The 17177-nt window shown below is 34.2% G+C and overlaps 2 protein-coding genes and 1 non-coding gene across 5 annotated transcripts; 1 reads left to right on the forward strand and 2 right to left on the reverse strand.

Annotated features, from left to right (window-relative positions):
- Positions 1 to 682: 682 nt before the first annotated feature.
- On the reverse strand, positions 683 to 7201 carry ARPC4 (binding protein). Of its 3 annotated transcripts, none has more exons than XR_849324.3 (9): positions 7045 to 7201; positions 6899 to 6964; positions 6707 to 6759; positions 5865 to 5892; positions 5009 to 5083; positions 3459 to 3563; positions 1910 to 1999; positions 813 to 1011; positions 683 to 717 (listed from the first exon to the last, which is right to left on the reverse strand). XR_849324.3 is itself a non-coding variant. In XM_011103249.3 (8 exons), exons 1-8 carry the CDS (start codon positions 7045 to 7047, stop codon positions 922 to 924), a joined length of 510 nt encoding a protein of 169 aa, XP_011101551.1. In that variant the 5' UTR covers positions 7048 to 7201; the 3' UTR covers positions 683 to 921. The 3 variants fall into 3 exon arrangements, 1 of the variants encoding a protein (XP_011101551.1); XR_849323.3 differs by having other exon boundaries at positions 683 to 725; XM_011103249.3 differs by having other exon boundaries at positions 683 to 1011.
- Positions 7202 to 7819: 618 nt separating this feature from the next.
- On the reverse strand, positions 7820 to 7906 carry TRNAY-GUA (transfer RNA tyrosine (anticodon GUA)). The gene is given in 2 exon segments: positions 7820 to 7855; positions 7870 to 7906. It is a non-coding gene; the product is annotated as a tRNA-Tyr (tRNA).
- A 2501-nt stretch (positions 7907 to 10407) lies between these two features.
- LOC105179604 (O-fucosyltransferase family protein) lies at positions 10408 to 17095 on the forward strand. The gene is made up of 10 exons (XM_011103247.3): positions 10408 to 10619; positions 10719 to 10863; positions 11254 to 11332; positions 11520 to 11590; positions 12881 to 12969; positions 13607 to 13730; positions 13812 to 14095; positions 14698 to 14827; positions 15908 to 16619; positions 16879 to 17095. Exons 1-9 carry the CDS (start codon positions 10612 to 10614, stop codon positions 16520 to 16522), a joined length of 1545 nt encoding a protein of 514 aa, XP_011101549.1. The 5' UTR covers positions 10408 to 10611; the 3' UTR covers positions 16523 to 16619; positions 16879 to 17095.
- Positions 17096 to 17177: the final 82 nt, after the last annotated feature.

Consider the following 17177-nt stretch of genomic DNA (forward strand, 5'->3'; position numbering starts at 1 on the left):
CTTCACACGCTTATGCATATAAAGAGGTATACTTTTAGAAACTTTCAACTTTTCTTACTATTTAATTTACAACATTTTCTATAATTTATTCCCACTACAAATATAAAAGTTAGGATAAATTACAACAACTTTTCCTGAACTTTTGTATATATTATATTTGCCCTATAACAAATATAAAAATATTGCTAGAGGAATACTGACTAAAGTGTAAATTTGAAAGATTATATAAATTTTTTGTTGATATGAATATTTTTGTCAAAACCCTAAAGGAAGGAGGTCAATTGTGAACAGAAAATTCTCCGAAAAGTAAAATTTTGAATTTTTTTCCTGAATTGAGAATGTAATTTTATATTTATAAAAGAGGTCTAAGTGAAATTAACCGAAAAATGTACAAAATTGTCTGTATCTCTACCACCGAGTACAGAATTTGGCCCATCTCTTGCAAATCATATGGCAATTGGCACACGTAAATTGGTAACTGAAAGTAGTAGATCGTTAAATTTTGTGTAGTAATATCAACATCATCTACCAAGTCACAATCCTTATTATGCTCGAAACCATCCCTATGGGGTTTGCGTTCGACGGTACCCACAAATGCGAGTGCTATTTCCGTTTCTTATTGAGCTAACCTGATCGACGTGCTCTCAGAACATTTCACAGGAAAAGAAAAGGGCAACCGTCAAAACAGCATCGAAAGTCCTCTTATATTCCAAACTCCTACAAAACTTCAGTTGAGTTCATGAAAAATCAAAGATATGCACCACAATGTTTCCAATTTACACAAGTCATAGAGTCTAACGTTCAACACTTACCTATTAGTCCTTGCATCGATTCTCTGTAGACCTACATTTACCAAATTGTCCATTGTTCTACCATATTTGTCTCAAGGGGGGGGCATCCACTCATAGAAGTGGATTGTTATCAGACGAATTGCTTCAGGAACTCCGTAGCAACAAGCCTCCCTCGTGTGTTCACAGATAACTTCAGTTCACTTATCTCTTTATCAATATCCTGCGGTTAAAAGAGAGAAGAATCAAGGATCTAATAGCCTTCACTCAAGTAAGATCACAAGCAGCAGGAACCAAATATAATAGAAATGGAATTGCTTTATACTAGCAGCATTAGAAATCTATTGGCGCCAGGGTACAATGGCCATGAAAAATTCATGCATTGAGATATATACATATATAAATATATGATCAGTTGAATTTCACCTCACTTTTACAGTAGTTTATTTCATCTAGTGAGCTCTCATGAGATAATATTATTTTACATCACTTCAGAGAATACAAATTTGGATGTTTTAGGAGAAGAGAAACATTAGGCAAACTTAGACAACTAGGCAAATTTATCTTCTCAATGAGTGGTAAGTTGTGGCCGTTATATCTCTTCTTAGACTTAACATATGATTATAACTTTGCAGAATGTGGTTATACAAATTCTGCAGTACAAGCCAATGAAAAGTAATTTACAGATTTTAGATATAGAGAAAAATTTAAACAACAGATTATCGCTTTTTCTTCCTCTCATTTTGTTAATAATTTACCGAATACGATGAGTGAGATCATTTAAATTATAGATATCATCACCTTTTCTTTTTCCTTTGTAGTTTCTGTATTTATCTTTTTCCTGTTCCTTCGCGTTCTCTGCAATTATCTACCTGATACTATGGTGATATCCCTTTGTCTTAAGCCAGAAATTTGTCAAATCAAAACAAAGAAAGATACAGCTGAATCTAACGCCTTTTTCTCCATTAATCAAAAGATGACGCCATACAGAAATCTACTGTGAATTCCTGAAATAATTTAAATATTCATCTTGGTTTTCAACTATACAACAGAAAATTTCTGCATCCAAATACATTTCTCGAACTTTAAAGTTTAATTACATTAAAAGTTGAGAAATTTACCTCCATGAACTGAACAATAAAATCTATCAGCTTCTGCTTCTGCATCTCCTCGCAGTGATAATTGGTAATGAGAAAACTTATGTCATAACCCTGAGAAAGCAAACCAGTTCAAAAGAATAAAGATTACAAGAGTATTTCCAACAACAGATTGGCTTAACAATAAAAGCAAAAGCGAGACTAAAGGATTATAGTGTCCTTGAGTAAATATCCTCAATACGGAAAGAGGCAGTGTTCTAAGCATCTCTCCAGCGACCCTAAAGAAGTGTGGGTAGTTTTCGGCATATGAATTGGAGAGAGGGTTTGGAGCATATGGCAATGTATGGTATCAACCCTTCATTCAGAAGCATGCATTATAATGCTTACTCATCAAAAGTACAGAGAGACATTTCCAGTACCTCTAATTGCAAAAAACTATTAAGAAAAATCCAATCTCATATGCATTGTGGCTACGACAATTTCAAAGAGCAATGGAAAAGATAATGTTGGGGGACTGGATAATTCCAAAAGTCAATAACCTATGCTTATGATTGTCTTTTTCTCGCTATTATCAACATTACCTACAAAACTTGAGGCTACGATGTGTAGAAAAGGATCTCAAACACAATAGGACATTAACCAGAACAGTTGGTATTATCCCATGAATAAGATTTGACTTGTCAAGAACATAAAAACGTGTTGGCAACAAATGATGCTTCATATTTTACTCATAAAATATGAATATGCATCATTCTAGCTCATCACACTACCAAAAAAGCAGTCAAATGGTATAGAAACAAGCTTAATTGGATATAAAATCTACTTTTGCGCAAACATGACCAAATTCCCAATTTTGCCCACTAAATGTCCTTATAATTTTACGGGAAAAAGGAAAAATGGTACAGATTTATCATCTTAATAGTGTAAACAGTGTACAGGCTTCTATGAAGCAATTTAAACACTATATTTAACTTGAGAAGAAAATATTGACAACAAGAACACATAAGAATTTATACATGTAAATTGAAACAATCAAACCCATGTTTTTTATTTTCAATGTAAATCATGACAATGTACTAATCCCAGAAGAATGCCAAATACAAGTACTAATAATGATAATGAAACTGGTGATGATAACAACAAATAATAAAATATTAGATCAATCATTTACAACTGAACCTTTGAATCCAAATAAATAATGATTCTGTTAATTAAACAAGGTGAGACCAATCTTCAAATTAAAATTAATGGTTTCCAGAAGTTCAATGTGCATTTTACCTGTTACTCTATTATTTTCCCATTAGTATTCAAGTGCCATCATGCACTCTCTTATATCAAAATGAGAAAGGAAAGCATTCTACATGATAAAGATTTTGTATACATAACAGACGTACAGTGCAATCACAAGCTATATTGATATCACAATAAGTGTTTCATTTCCAGCAGGTTATTACTTTTCTAGTGGCAGCATTCATTGGTTTAGTAAAATATTGGAGATGCAGTATATTCAGGATCAGCATATCACTGTTCTGCAATAAAAGTTGAAAACTAAAATTGAAAGAAAAATGCAAACCTGAACTGGTTTTCTCCTCAATACTTGAAATGCCTCCGCTCTCATAGACAAAAATCTAAGGAACTTCTTTGTCAGTATGTTCTCAAGTTCATCTGCCTGCTTAACCTGTAATAGAAAATACAATAAAGACTTTGAAAGGTTTTAAGATAATTATTAAGATTTAATATGTGATAGAAAGAAATATGAGCTGTGTAATTGGCCCTCTAAATTTGGTTGAGCTCAATTGGGAGTCTTAAGTCATAATTAGGGATCCTTGCAAGCATAAAAGAAATGTAGGATGGAGAAAATAGATTTTTAAGTTCCTTCTTATGAAACCAGGATGCAGCTAATTTCACTTCATATTGTTATCTACATCCCCTAAGAGACAAGCTATGGATGTGATTATAGTGTTATACAAATTTGTTTGGCGAAGAGAACTCGCGGCATCCTCGTGTTTCCAGTGGTTCCTGCTATTTACCAAATACCTAAACCACATCTGTCCATGTTACGCCATCTTTTCCCAGTCAGAAACTATAATCTACTTCATCACTTGATCAACTTAAGGCCCATGTACTTTCCATTATTAGGTTGTATTAGCAGTCCAATACACTCACTTAATGTGTTTAGTTGCATTTCGTAGGCCCCTTTCAAATACAAGAGCCGGTACTAATTACTGTTTGGGTTGAATAACTCACCCACCTATAAGCGACCAACTCATATCACAAAGTAAACAGGAAAGACATGCCTAGAAATTCAGTAGAGTAACAATTCGCACAAGGTCACGCAAGAGTATTCCAACATGATATGTACTTACTTTTAAATTCTTTACATTAGCCTATCAATGAAATCAACCAACCCCACTGAACTCAGTAACTCGTTAGAGGCACAAAAAATCATCAGTTATTCCTGTCAATTTTTTTCTACACATTTTCCTGAAAAGGCCTCCAACTCTCATAAAGCAAACACAAGGTGGAGTCTTGTTAACATAAGACCAAAAGTAACCAAAAGTCCAGACAACCTACTATAGCCATGCAGCTGTCAGCTGACCAAAAACAAACTATTGTCATGTAGCTGGTAGTTGTTTCTGTAGATTCTGGATGAGAACGATTTGCATCTACATAACATTGTTATATTGCTACTTGTCAACAACTCTGGTTTTATGCGTTTCTCGCTATGTTCTCTCACCCCCCTTCCGTCTCAGTTTTATCCCCTCATCGACAATGCATCTTGGATCAAGAAACACAATCCATTTTGCAAAGTGGAAATACTCCCTTTGAATAATGTATGAACCAAGAACCCAACCAAATACAAAACTCCACCAAATAAATATACATGACTTGTACCACCAATATGAGGAATAAAGTACACAAATCTTCACCAAGCCATGGATGTCATGGGAATCACTATCAGAGAACTCATGAAATACTGGAAGATATAAAATAATAAAAGCAGAAGACAAGAGACAATAATTCAGACGATTTAACTCTCAAATGAGCTAAGAGTGGAGTTGAGTCATTCTCAATTAAAATAGAAGTAGAACTGATTAATATAAGAAGCTTACCACTATTTACCTTAAGGCTTATGCGCAATGAATTTATAGATGTTTCTATCAAGCATTTCTCAGCCTCATTTCTACAGATCGTAACCTGAAAGATGGCAGTTGCACAGAGTAAATATAGTCCGGATTAAAGAACGGGTGTTTGACTGAGATATATGATCATTACGGACAAGTTGACAATATTAGCAGCGGGCACAAATTTAAAAAGGAAAAGAAGACATACTTACATTCAACTACTGTTAATACATAAGACCATTCAACAAAGGCAAAAGAAATAGCAAAAATGAAAGATACACGTCAAACTTTGGACCAGAAGGAGCAAAGATAACAGATCCGTCCCAACTTTAACTCTTGATATATTATCTCTGTGGACACAAATTCAGAGGATACAAAATGGACAGTTGTAGCTTTAAATTAGAAGGAAATAGCATGACAAGACAAATTTACAAATAACGGAATCATAATTAACATGACTAACCATGAGAAAAGAAACTATCAAATGCATGAAAGATGTCGTCATTGGTAAAGAAATTCCTTAAGGAAATTATGGCTCATAAACATGGAGAAGGATGGATCATATTGCCATAGTTATTCTCATGTAAGCCAACAAATCCAACTTGAGTAACTATGCCAAGGCATTTATTTTCAGGCCAATTCTTTGTTAGCCGTACTGGGTTCAGAAATTACTGTGCAAAAATCCAGCAGTAAATGGAAAATCTCAAAACTGCCCCTCCCCCACAAGATCTTCTCTGTCACTGACACAAGTTCTTTGACTTAGTAACAGATAGGGACCAATGTGAGACTGACCTAGTACAACGATTACATATGGAAAACAAAAGTAAGCATATTGCTAGGAGAAGAACGCTTACAGGATTCATAAGAAGCTCTGGACTGGTCCTGAAAATCACAAAGCAAATATTGAAATCTTCCACATGTAATTGTCTTTATACTTAGGACTACAGCTAGACACGAATCTGATCCTACCAACCAAATAAAAATTCAGATGTCATAGCATAAGTCATAACATATTAGAAAACACACAGTTTTTGTAAAGCAATAGTAACAGATAATTCATACTTCCATGAAAAAGCAACGTGCCCAAGTTTTAGTTTACTGCCAATTCTGCAACTGATGCAGCTTAGTTAGTCACATAAAAAATCCAGTGAGGTATGCACCACAATTCGTACAATTCTAAGATTTTTCCCTATGCTTCAACGGATTACTATACATTTTGTCAACCATGATGATGTCATGGTTCACATATAGAAGATACAAACTGGCATTGCAAACTACCTCAGTACCCATTCGACGGCATAATAATTCTTTCCCCATACTCGTTCTACAAGTTCTCATCAAAAAATGCCTTGCATGCATAAGAGACAATCTCTTCAGATTCACTCACATTAAATTTCTAAGTCAGTGTTGGATTTTGCATTTTACTCTTTCAAGCTTTGAAAATTAATTCCCTGTTCTCCCTTTCTTTATACATTGAAGCCAGTCATAGTTGACAAGAACTCTCATCCGCTTCGATCGCATCCGCCTACTCTTTAACTAGTTTTACCTCCCAAATTCATATTTCAGCAACTCAGTTAATCTAATTGCACCAATCTTAATGCATCAAATACTAAAATCAAACTGCTTCATTCAATGGGAAACAGAAGACGAGAAAAATAATCATAGATACTTGCAATTGAAAAAGAATCATACTTACTTGAGTTCAACTTCCGGTTTGTTGTGCCTTTCAACTTCCTGACAGGGGAAATTCTACCAACACGGTGAAGAAAAACATTAACAAAATTAAACGAACACACATTTGAAGAAAAAACTATAGAAATTACACGAGCGTTAGCCAAAACATCATTGTTTTTCAGATATTAAATGATGAAAATGAAGAGAAACACACCTGCAAGCACATGGCGGCCTCCAGAGTGTTGCGAATACAGGTTAAGTACAATCGCAACGGATTTGCCTACAAAAGTTGAAATCAAGAATTTTTACATTGAACAAATTAGTGAGAAGTGCATAATGATGTTTACAAGGAAATCTCACCATCAATTGCGTGATCAGAGAAATGGATGGATGGATCTATGATTTCCCGACGGATTTTTGACAAATAAACGCCGGTTTGGGTTTCTACTTTCTACCACTCTCTGCTCTTCCAATATAAGTTTCTATATTTCGAACTGTATTAATAAGAAAATTAAAAAGGACTAATTCTCTGCTTGTCCATACCAATAATTCTGAAAAATATATATTTCCATTAATAATTTTATATTTCAAACAAAAATATAATAATATTAACCTCATTTTATATATATACCATATATATTTTTTATAAATATAAATATATATATAATAATATTACATGAGGACCAAAATTAGAAATTTATAAAATTTTATTTATTAATATTAATATTTTTCATCGAAATTCAGAGAATAAGGTCATATATAAATAGGTATTTTTCGAAAAGAGTATAAATATAATTCTAAAATTTTTGAAGATAAAAATATAATTTTATATTTTTAGACGGAGTTTAAGTGTAAATAATGTTATTGATTTAAATACATGCATCAGGTAATCTCTAAATATTATTAATTAAATAACAAATATGTTGAAAAGTTAAATACAAATAGATAATCAAGTTTTTTTAATTAAAAGGACAGTGTAATTAAGCACTAATTTTGTAAGTGTAGAGACTCTTTTCTTGGTTATATTAGTAATTAGTATAAATATATATATATTTTGGGAGTTGGTGACAAGTGTGAAGCACTCTTCCATTCTCCAATGGGGATCATTAGGAAAACAAGGGTCAAACAGTAAAAATCCGACCTGCCGGATTCGAACCAGCGACCTAAGGATATCAGCTTAACAGACTACAGTCCTCCGCTCTACCAACTGAGCTAAGGTCGGATGCTGGTCTGTGGATGAGTAAGAGTTAATAATTCTCTCAATTAGCTAGGGAATAGATTAATTAAGAAAATATAGCATAGGGGAAAATGCAATTTTAATCCTGTAACTTACCGGGGCGGCGATTTTGATCCTGCAGAAATTGATTTTTGCAATTTAGTCATGTAACTTTAAGATTTGGCAATTTTCATCATTTTCAGGCTAATTTGCCTGAAAAATTGCACGTGACTTGCACATAACTCAATTAAATTGTAATTTTAATCATGTAACTTAGAGGGCGTTGGCATTTTTGGTCCTTTATAAAATTTATTTATAGGACAAAAATTTCAAATAAATTGCAATTTTCTATCAAATTGGCCGAAAAAGGACCAAAATTGTCAAAATTATAAAGTTACATAACTAAATTACAAAAATTAATTTGTACAGGATTAAAAATACCACCCTATTAAATTATAGAACTAAAAATATCACCCCCTAAATTACACGACTAATATTACAGTTTTTCCCTACATTATATGTACTCAATTGCTCCTGTAAAACACGGGTTTAATTTTAAAAAATCTAAGAAGGTGTAAATGTAAAGGTTACTCTTCTCTCATTCCCCCACCTCCTTCCCCTTGCCCTACAATAAACCTATCACTAACTTAACCGCTTTATTTCAATATTTTTTAATCACAATCCGACGTCACTTACCATTTGAACATCAATAATTGATTTTCTTTTCAAATAATACTAATATCACAATAATATTTAAGTGATTCCTATAATTTTTATATGATTCAAAGCGATTTCTTTAGTTGTCCAAAACTATTTTGTTTGCAGTAACTTTAAAGCGAAATTTATTGAAAATAATGGGTTTTGATTTTTGCAGAATATTTATTTCTGGAATTGATTCTTTGGTTCCTATAACAGTTTGTAGAAACGCGTTTCTTACACGAGGAAAATATGTTTGATGTCATTTAAAAAAAAATACTTGTGTTTGGTGTCTGAATTGCAATTGTACAATTAAGAGGGTATGATTCAACTCGAAATATGCGACCACATTGAACGACCTCACATGTAATTTCCCCACATCGGTGATGGGTCCTGACTCCCGAGGATTGAAACACGTATGTTAGGCTCGTCGGGTTCATCCCAAACTAAGACCATCCGACGTTTAAGTTAGTTCGAGTCGAGATAGAAATATACAATCACAAGGTAAATAGTCAAAAACAATTAATGCCAGTTACCTCAAGTGAATTGTGCCTGAGTATTTATAGGATCCAATTTGACACTGTAGATCAAGTCACGTGTTGCCATCAGAGTGCCTCTCAACTCTAATCGAACGGTGCATGATTCTTCTTGATTTATTGGGTCGGACTACCGGTCAAAATGCGGGGCGGATCCAGGTGACCTGACCTGCGACTTTACGCGCGGATCTTGCTGTAATACTTGTTTTACCCTTAATAAAAGAGTTTTTTTTTTTTTTGTGTGTGTGTCTTTTTAACAGGTAACCCCCATCAGGGTGTTTTACTAATTTTTTTTAAAACATCTTATAAAATATTATTTTTATTACATGTCTAATATTAATTTAGTGGCAACATATTTAATAAACATATAAAAGATGTACATAAAATTATCCAAGTACTTGCACATAATCTTAGTACAATATATATACTTCCAAATTAAATAAATAATATTCTCAATTGCTAGAAAATATACAATTTAGAATATAAAAATAAAATTCAAATGTGTTATATATATTAAATAATAATTTACTCAAAAATAATTAAAAGAAATACTAAATTCTTAATTATGCTCATTTTTAGATAGATAATATGATATACCATTATATGTGTAGTAAAACATATAAATATACTTAAAAGTTGTATTTATTTCACTCAATCTTTTTAATTTAGTCAATTTATATAATATATACGTGTGTTCATCAGTTCGGGTCAATTGATTTTTTTAGGCAATTTGTTTGTTTATATTTTAGGGATAATTACACCCCTCCTATGAGATTTAGTGTAATTATATGTTAAATTCTTGTGAATTGGGAAATTATATTTAGTACTCTTAATGTTTATTTTTATTTGACAAATAGATCCACTCGTTAGTCAAAATTCACTGAATTTGCTAATATTAGCACTGACACTCCATATTACTTGATATTAACTTATCACTGACTTATTACAAGTTAAATAAATACTTTTCTGATAAAATTATTCCTGTATATGTCATATGCAGGTAGATTACCACCCTTATAAGGGTAGTTTGATTAAAAAATATTTATTTTTGTAATGAGTAATCGATATTAAGAATTTAATTCAATTTTTTTGTTAATATTAATAAATTCGATAAATTTTAATTAATAAAAAAATTTATGTATTAAAAAAAATAAATTAAAGAATATTAAGAATTTCTTAGTTCACGAAGAAATCTATATATGAGAAGATATAATTATACCAAACCTCAGGGAGCATAATATAATTATTCTATATTTTATGGTTCGATTTTTAAATTTGTCCCGACGGTGGCAAGCTAACAGGATACCATTTAACCCATCCAGTTAAGCCGGAGTGACCCGACCCGCCAGCAGTTCTGATTCGACTTCTCATCAACGGATCTCTCTGTCTCACACACACGCCCGCAGGTTCTTGCTTGCTGATACTGAAGAAAGCTGCTGAATGTAAAAAGTTTGGATCTAGCACTACCAGTAACAGAAAATGAGGAGGTAATTTGTTCGAATATATTTGTGTATCTGATATTACTGATTAATTATTATTTAAATGGAGTGCGGATCTGCTGATAGGATTTTTCGTGGTTTCCGCAGATTGGGGCATAGGCATCAACTGAAGCAATCAGGAGTTAAGGGCATGTTTGGAAGGCTATCGGTTGCTGTCATTGTGCTGGTGATCTGTACTGTTTCGCTTTTGTCCACTGTAAAGAGCAACACTCGATCCTTGTCTCAATCGGAGGTACGTATTGTTACTTAATGATTCCTTTCGAGTCATTATATGAAAATTTTAGGTTATTTTTGTTTGCTTTGAGGCATGGAATTTTCTTTCTCGTTCTTTGGTTTGTTCTGCTTTGTTATTATTTTAAGTTCTAGTAGTTAGAAATTGGTTAATTGTGTAATGGAACAATGTGTCATTTGGTTTAACTCTATTGGTCTATTACTTTACTGCTTCATTGGAATGGCGGCAATTGTTCATGTTAAACACTGACAGGTTAAACTTAGAAACTATAGTTATTTATGTTTTATGGTAGATCTGATATATACATATGCTCAGCATTATCCCTTTACATCTTACCAACACTTTATGCAAGTATGTATTCATTTGTTTTGCTTTGTTGTGTATGAGTAGGTTGATGTGGATATGCTTTGGGGACCGGCTGCTTCTGGTGGGTGGCGGCCATCATCTGCTCCAAGATCTGAGTGGCCCCGTAGGTTTTTCAAATTTGTTTAGAATTAATCTCTTTTGTTGAATTCAAGTGGGTTCATCTCGAGACAGTTTTTGTTGTTTTAATCGATTGTCTTTCCCATGAATCCATGAGCTTCTGTAGATGCACCTTCTGTGCCAGACTTGTCTGGCTGTACTGATTATGGTTTTATGTCTATATAAAAATGCAGCTCCTCCAACAGAAACTAATGGCTACTTACGAGTCCGTTGTAATGGTGGCCTGAATCAGCAGAGGAGTGCGGTATGCACAAAATCTTGTTTTTATATTGTATTAATACTCCTGTTCTTCTTTACAACTTTCCTTTTCTGTCTTTACGTGGGCCTTGAGCTGGTGATAATTAGTATCTTGAACCCTTCATATTTTGTGATTTCAAAAGTTTTTCTCCTGGGATGAAATTTCTCTGATTAGTGTAGCTTAAATGTACTCTTGATTGTTTATATAATTAGCTTAGTTTGATTCTTTTGATTAATAGGTGTACCAACTAATGTTTATTTCTTTAGTGTTTGCACTCACATTGTACCACTAGTCAATTACGGAAATACTTCAGGTTACTTATGGATGCCTATTCTTCTTTCTTAGGTGATCATTCTCTAATTAATTTATATGGCATGAAGAGAAAAGTAACTTTTATAATTTGTTTGACAATTGGGTTAGTCTAGAATTTATTTTTTCAATTATGTTCTATGTTTGGAGGTGTGTACAAATGAAGCTTGGGGATCATTACTCTGGTCCTCTCTTTAATTACTTAAGAGGTTCTGTGTTCATGGTATAAAAGTTCATCTTTAACTCTTCTTATCATACTGCTTTCAGTGAATTCATTGTTACAGTTGGAAGCATTTGGTTCAAGTTTCTGACAATGGTATATGTGTTTCAACAACAACTTGCATTTGATAGGATTATGTAACTTTAAGATGAAAGCTTAGTCATGTTTAGTTTTATTCTTCTCCTGTCCCTTTCCATTATGAGATAATTGGCAAATTGATTCTATTTTTTGTAAAGACTTTTGAATTAGACCCTTTTTCTTTGTCACTGAGTAACCTATTATAATAAACCCTTATGCTCCTTCTCTGCTAACACCTAGTCTCCTAGCTCTCGGAAATTAAACTTCAGATCTGTTAGCTAGCACATAAGGTATGGTAGGGTAATAATTTCTCATTTGTTTCCTAATTATATCATTCTCATTTGGAAACCTAAATTCAGGTATAATTAACTTGTTATTCCTATTTTGTGAGAATGCTGCCCTTCGTGTGTGCTTTTATGTCTAGACGTGAGTTTCTTTGTCTTGCCACCATGTCTAAATGTCAAATTGTCTTTACTTGGTTGATTGTCAGATATTTGTTTATGAAGCACATATGACGCCATATCCATGAAATTCAAATTGGCCTAATGGGATAAGATGGCATAGTATTTTATTATCTCTTTTCCCTTCTTTATTATTATAGATAAGGCCAATTCTCATCTTCAGTTTATCAGTTGGTGGCAAACATTTGATGTACTCCATCTCACTCCATGAACTTTTGTAATATCTAGATTTGCAATGCTGTTCTTGCTGCTCGAATCATGAATGCCACACTTGTGCTGCCTGAACTGGATGCGAATTCCTTCTGGCATGATGACAGGTGCCTGTTTCCATATTGAAAATACTACCTTTTACCTATAGAATATTATAATATTTGTTGTGTAGATTCACATGAGATTTAGGCATATTTTACTTGAGATTTCTGCACCTCTGGTTTCTTCCCATGTATTCTGGAATGTGAGGAACTGTGGTCTCAAAGTTAATTTGATATTTATTGTGGATTATGTGATTTTGGGATATTTATTTCTGCATCTCTGGTATTGGTGGTTGTAGCACGATTCATAGTTTAAATTCCTCTTGAAAGCTTGAATCTATGATGCTATTTTAGAGCCTTTTGATAATTTAGTAAGAGTAATGGCTTTGTTTAAGTGGATTTGGGTCAGCTTTTCTGGTGGTGAATGGAATGTATAATCAACTTATAGTTAAAAATGTGCACTTTGCTCCAAGAATAAAGTTTGATATATGTTGAGTCATTATCTAGGTTCAGAGTCGGTGAAGCGGAAGTGAACCTAATGTTTTGAAATGTTTCCGAAACTTTTGACATTGCAAAACTTCCAAAAGAAAACCTCATATGCATTTTCAACTTATTCCTCTCGTCATTTTAGACCATTCCATTGACTCAATTTAATTTTATAGCAGCTCAGTCGTGATGTATTTTAATATCTGTTCCTCTGTAGTGGTTTTCATGGTGTCTATGACGTTGAGCATTTTATCAAGTCATTGAGATATGATGTACAAATAGTGGAAAGCATTCCAGAAATCCGGAAAAATGGGAAGACCAAGAAAATTAAAGCTTTTCAGGTGGAGCTCATGATTAACGGATAAGTTTCTAAATAGGATTTATTTTAGATTACATTTTAATGCAAAAATTCTGGCACTCAGATGCGGCCCCCAAGAGATGCTCCTATCAGTTGGTATACAACAGAAGCTTTAAAGAAGATGAAAGAGCATGGTGCTATTTATCTTACACCTTTCTCACATCGTTTGGCTGAAGAGATTGACAATCCTGAGTACCAGCGGCTAAGGTGTAGAGTGAATTATCATGCTTTGCGATTTAAGCCTCACATCATGGAGCTGAGTAACTCAATAGTAAATAGGCTTCGTTCGCAAGGTCACTTCATGGCCATCCATCTTCGCTTTGAGATGGATATGCTGGCATTTGCTGGGTAAGTCCCTACTTTCTTACTGCCACTCCTGAAAATATTGTTCCATGGAATTGAAAATACATGTCTGAACCACCACCCATGATCTCGTCATTTGAGGCCCCTGGACATTTGAATCTCTAGGAAAAGAGCAAACAAGGGACACAAAAAGGGAAAAAAAAAAGTAAAATATTGAGGAAGAGAGCCTTTTCGTTAATTTCTCCTGTAGCCCCATATCTTTAGTTGTTTAGGCACAACTCAGTTAATTGAAGTGATTGCTAAACCCCTGATCAGGCATTGGCACTCTTTTCTAGTGCAAGGTAGGAATCCACCATATTAGTTTGACTAAAGTAGAAGTTACTGAATCTGGTGATGTTGGGGCATGGTCTACGTAGAGACAATGATAGCCTGAAATAACAGACATATGTTTGTGCGGAACTGAGTATAAATCAGTAAAATAGCTACAGAGACTTGATATCTACATGGCAATGATGTGGGATTCCAGAATCCTCGCTCAATATTACATGATAATGGTCTGGGGAAAGAAGCTTTTTGGCAGAAAATAAGAATGTTTTTTATATCAAAGAAGTTTAAAGTTATTATATATCTCATGTAACTTCTTGTAGGTGCCTTGATATATTTACTCCAGAAGAGCAAAAAGTTCTGAAGAAATATCGAGCTGAAAACTTTGCACCAAAGAAACTTGTTTATAGTGAGAGAAGGGCTATTGGAAAATGCCCTCTAACTCCAGAAGAGGTAATTCTTCAATTTTGGCTATTATTTTTGCGATCTTTTCCTCTGGTGGGTGCTATATCTTGGTTTTAATTATTAAATAACTACATTTACTGCAGATGTATATACTGCCGTGATTTACGTGAATTTCTCAAAATCTTATAATCTCTGATATGATAGACACTACATGTTGACTAGCAAAATGTTCCATCACCTGAAAAGAAATAGGATGCTTATTTGCTACCAGAAATAAACGTGGCAGGACTGCTCGTCATCTCTTGCCTATATTCATTTGCTTGTCGAAACTTTTGTTTTTCATCTCCTTTGATAAATAAATCAGAATTGCAATTTGCTTCATCATTGGTTGCGTGCTGACTGCTTCCTAGTAGTCTTCTTGGTTAGCACTGTCATTATTCAATGACATGAAGAATTTTGTACAAGTGATAGAACTTTTAGTTTGCACTCCTTGAAATAACTCTTGCTTTCTTAAATATGCAAGCTCTATTCCATGAGGGTACAAATTTTCTAACTGTTTACTTATTGAAGGAACAAACATTGTCCTCGATATTCCTATATGCAAAGTTGTTGAGGTAAAAATTTTACTGTCAATTTGCTTAACTGCTATCCAGAACAATTTTGGTGCATTTGACTTTGTATTTTTTTTATGAGGACATGTAAATCTTTCCCTTAGAAGAGTGGCAGTAACCGGGTGAAGGTCCAGGGAATGCATAGTGCCTTTGTAAGTGGCAACAAATGTGTGCCGATGCAGTAACCGAGTTTAGATGAATTGGTATTGGGTCCAATTAATTACTGGGATTTGTTCCTTTAGAGAACTCATAAATAATCTAGGATAAGTGCCTAAAATGAAGGATCCATATCAAACTTATATAGAGACTACTGATACCTGTATGAACTAAGAGGTATTTTCTTTAAAGTTGGCTTGTTTCTGGTAGCATTCATTAATATCATAGCTGATGAATGACGGCATTATCTTGCATATCAGAACATAATATAAAAATGACACATTGGACTATGCTGATCACTGTGGAGGTAGTAGGCAAACACAGTTCTCATTACAATAAATGATTCTCCAATGACTTGCAGGTTGGTCTTATCTTACGAGCAATGGGGTTTGACAACTCTACCAGAATATATTTGGCAGCTGGTGAACTATTTGGTGGTGAGCGATTTATGAAGCCTTTTCGATCTTTATTCCCTCGGCTTGAGAATCATAATACCTTAGACTCTACTGGTGAACTGGCGAAGAATACACGTGGCCTGGTCGGGTCTGCTGTAGATTATATGGTTTGTCTGCTTGCTGACATATTCATGCCAACATATGATGGGCCAAGCAACTTTGCAAATAATCTTCTCGGCCACCGCCTCTACTATGGCTTCCGTACAAACATACAACCTGATAGGAAAGCTCTTGCCCCTATCTTTATTGATCGGGAGAAGGGGCATACAGCAGGTTTTGAAGAATCTATCAGGCGTGTGATGCTGAACACAAACTTCGGTGGACCTCACAAGCGGGTCTCACCTGAGTCTTTCTACACAAATTCATGGCCTGAGTGCTTTTGTCAGATATCAGCTTCCAATCCAGTGGATAAATGTCCACCGGATAATGTTTTAGATATCTTGGACAGCCAGTTGAAGACCGGAGGAGTTGATGACTCAGAATCTGTCACATCAAATTCAACATCTGTGGCAGATAAGTAGGTTTTTACATCAAGAACTAGGTGACATGGCCCGTAATCCCTGCAGCTGCTACATCATCATGCAACTGGGCCCACTAGGGGGTATTTCTCCTATTCAGGTGCTTCTTTCCCACATTTATATTTAGACCGATAGCAATATTTAGTCTGTCTAACCATGTTGACAGCATGTCTCCTTTTATCTGCACATAAATTCTGTTTTTATCTGCACATAAATTCTGAAAGACACCAAATTCTGGTTGCATTGCCCGGAAATGACAGATTATTTTACTATGTACCGCCAACCGTCAGGCTTGATTGTTATAACTTGTTTTCTGAGATGTTTGCACGCTTGCTGAAATCCTTTTTCTACCTCCCCAGGCCCTTTTATTAAGCTAGTGCCATGACTTTGAAGAAACTAAGGACAGTGGCTGTAGGTTGCTCGGGAATGGAACTGCGACACAGGTAAAGAGTATTGTTATAGCGGATAAAAGAATCCTAGTGGTATTTTTCAGATGGATGCTTTGTTTACAGATTGTACTAATAGACTGTAAATGACATGATTATTTTTGAAGAGGAAATGGAAATACATTACTCATGGAGGAGCTGGTAAAAACCGACACAAATTCCCAAGTAGGGTGGTGTCTAATTATGCTTACTTTTCCACAGAACAAAACTCA

This window comes from Sesamum indicum, linkage group LG7, assembly GCF_026168435.1.
Source record: "Sesamum indicum cultivar Baizhima isolate 11 linkage group LG7, ASM2616843v1, whole genome shotgun sequence".
Taxonomy (NCBI): Eukaryota; Viridiplantae; Streptophyta; class Magnoliopsida; order Lamiales; family Pedaliaceae; genus Sesamum; species Sesamum indicum.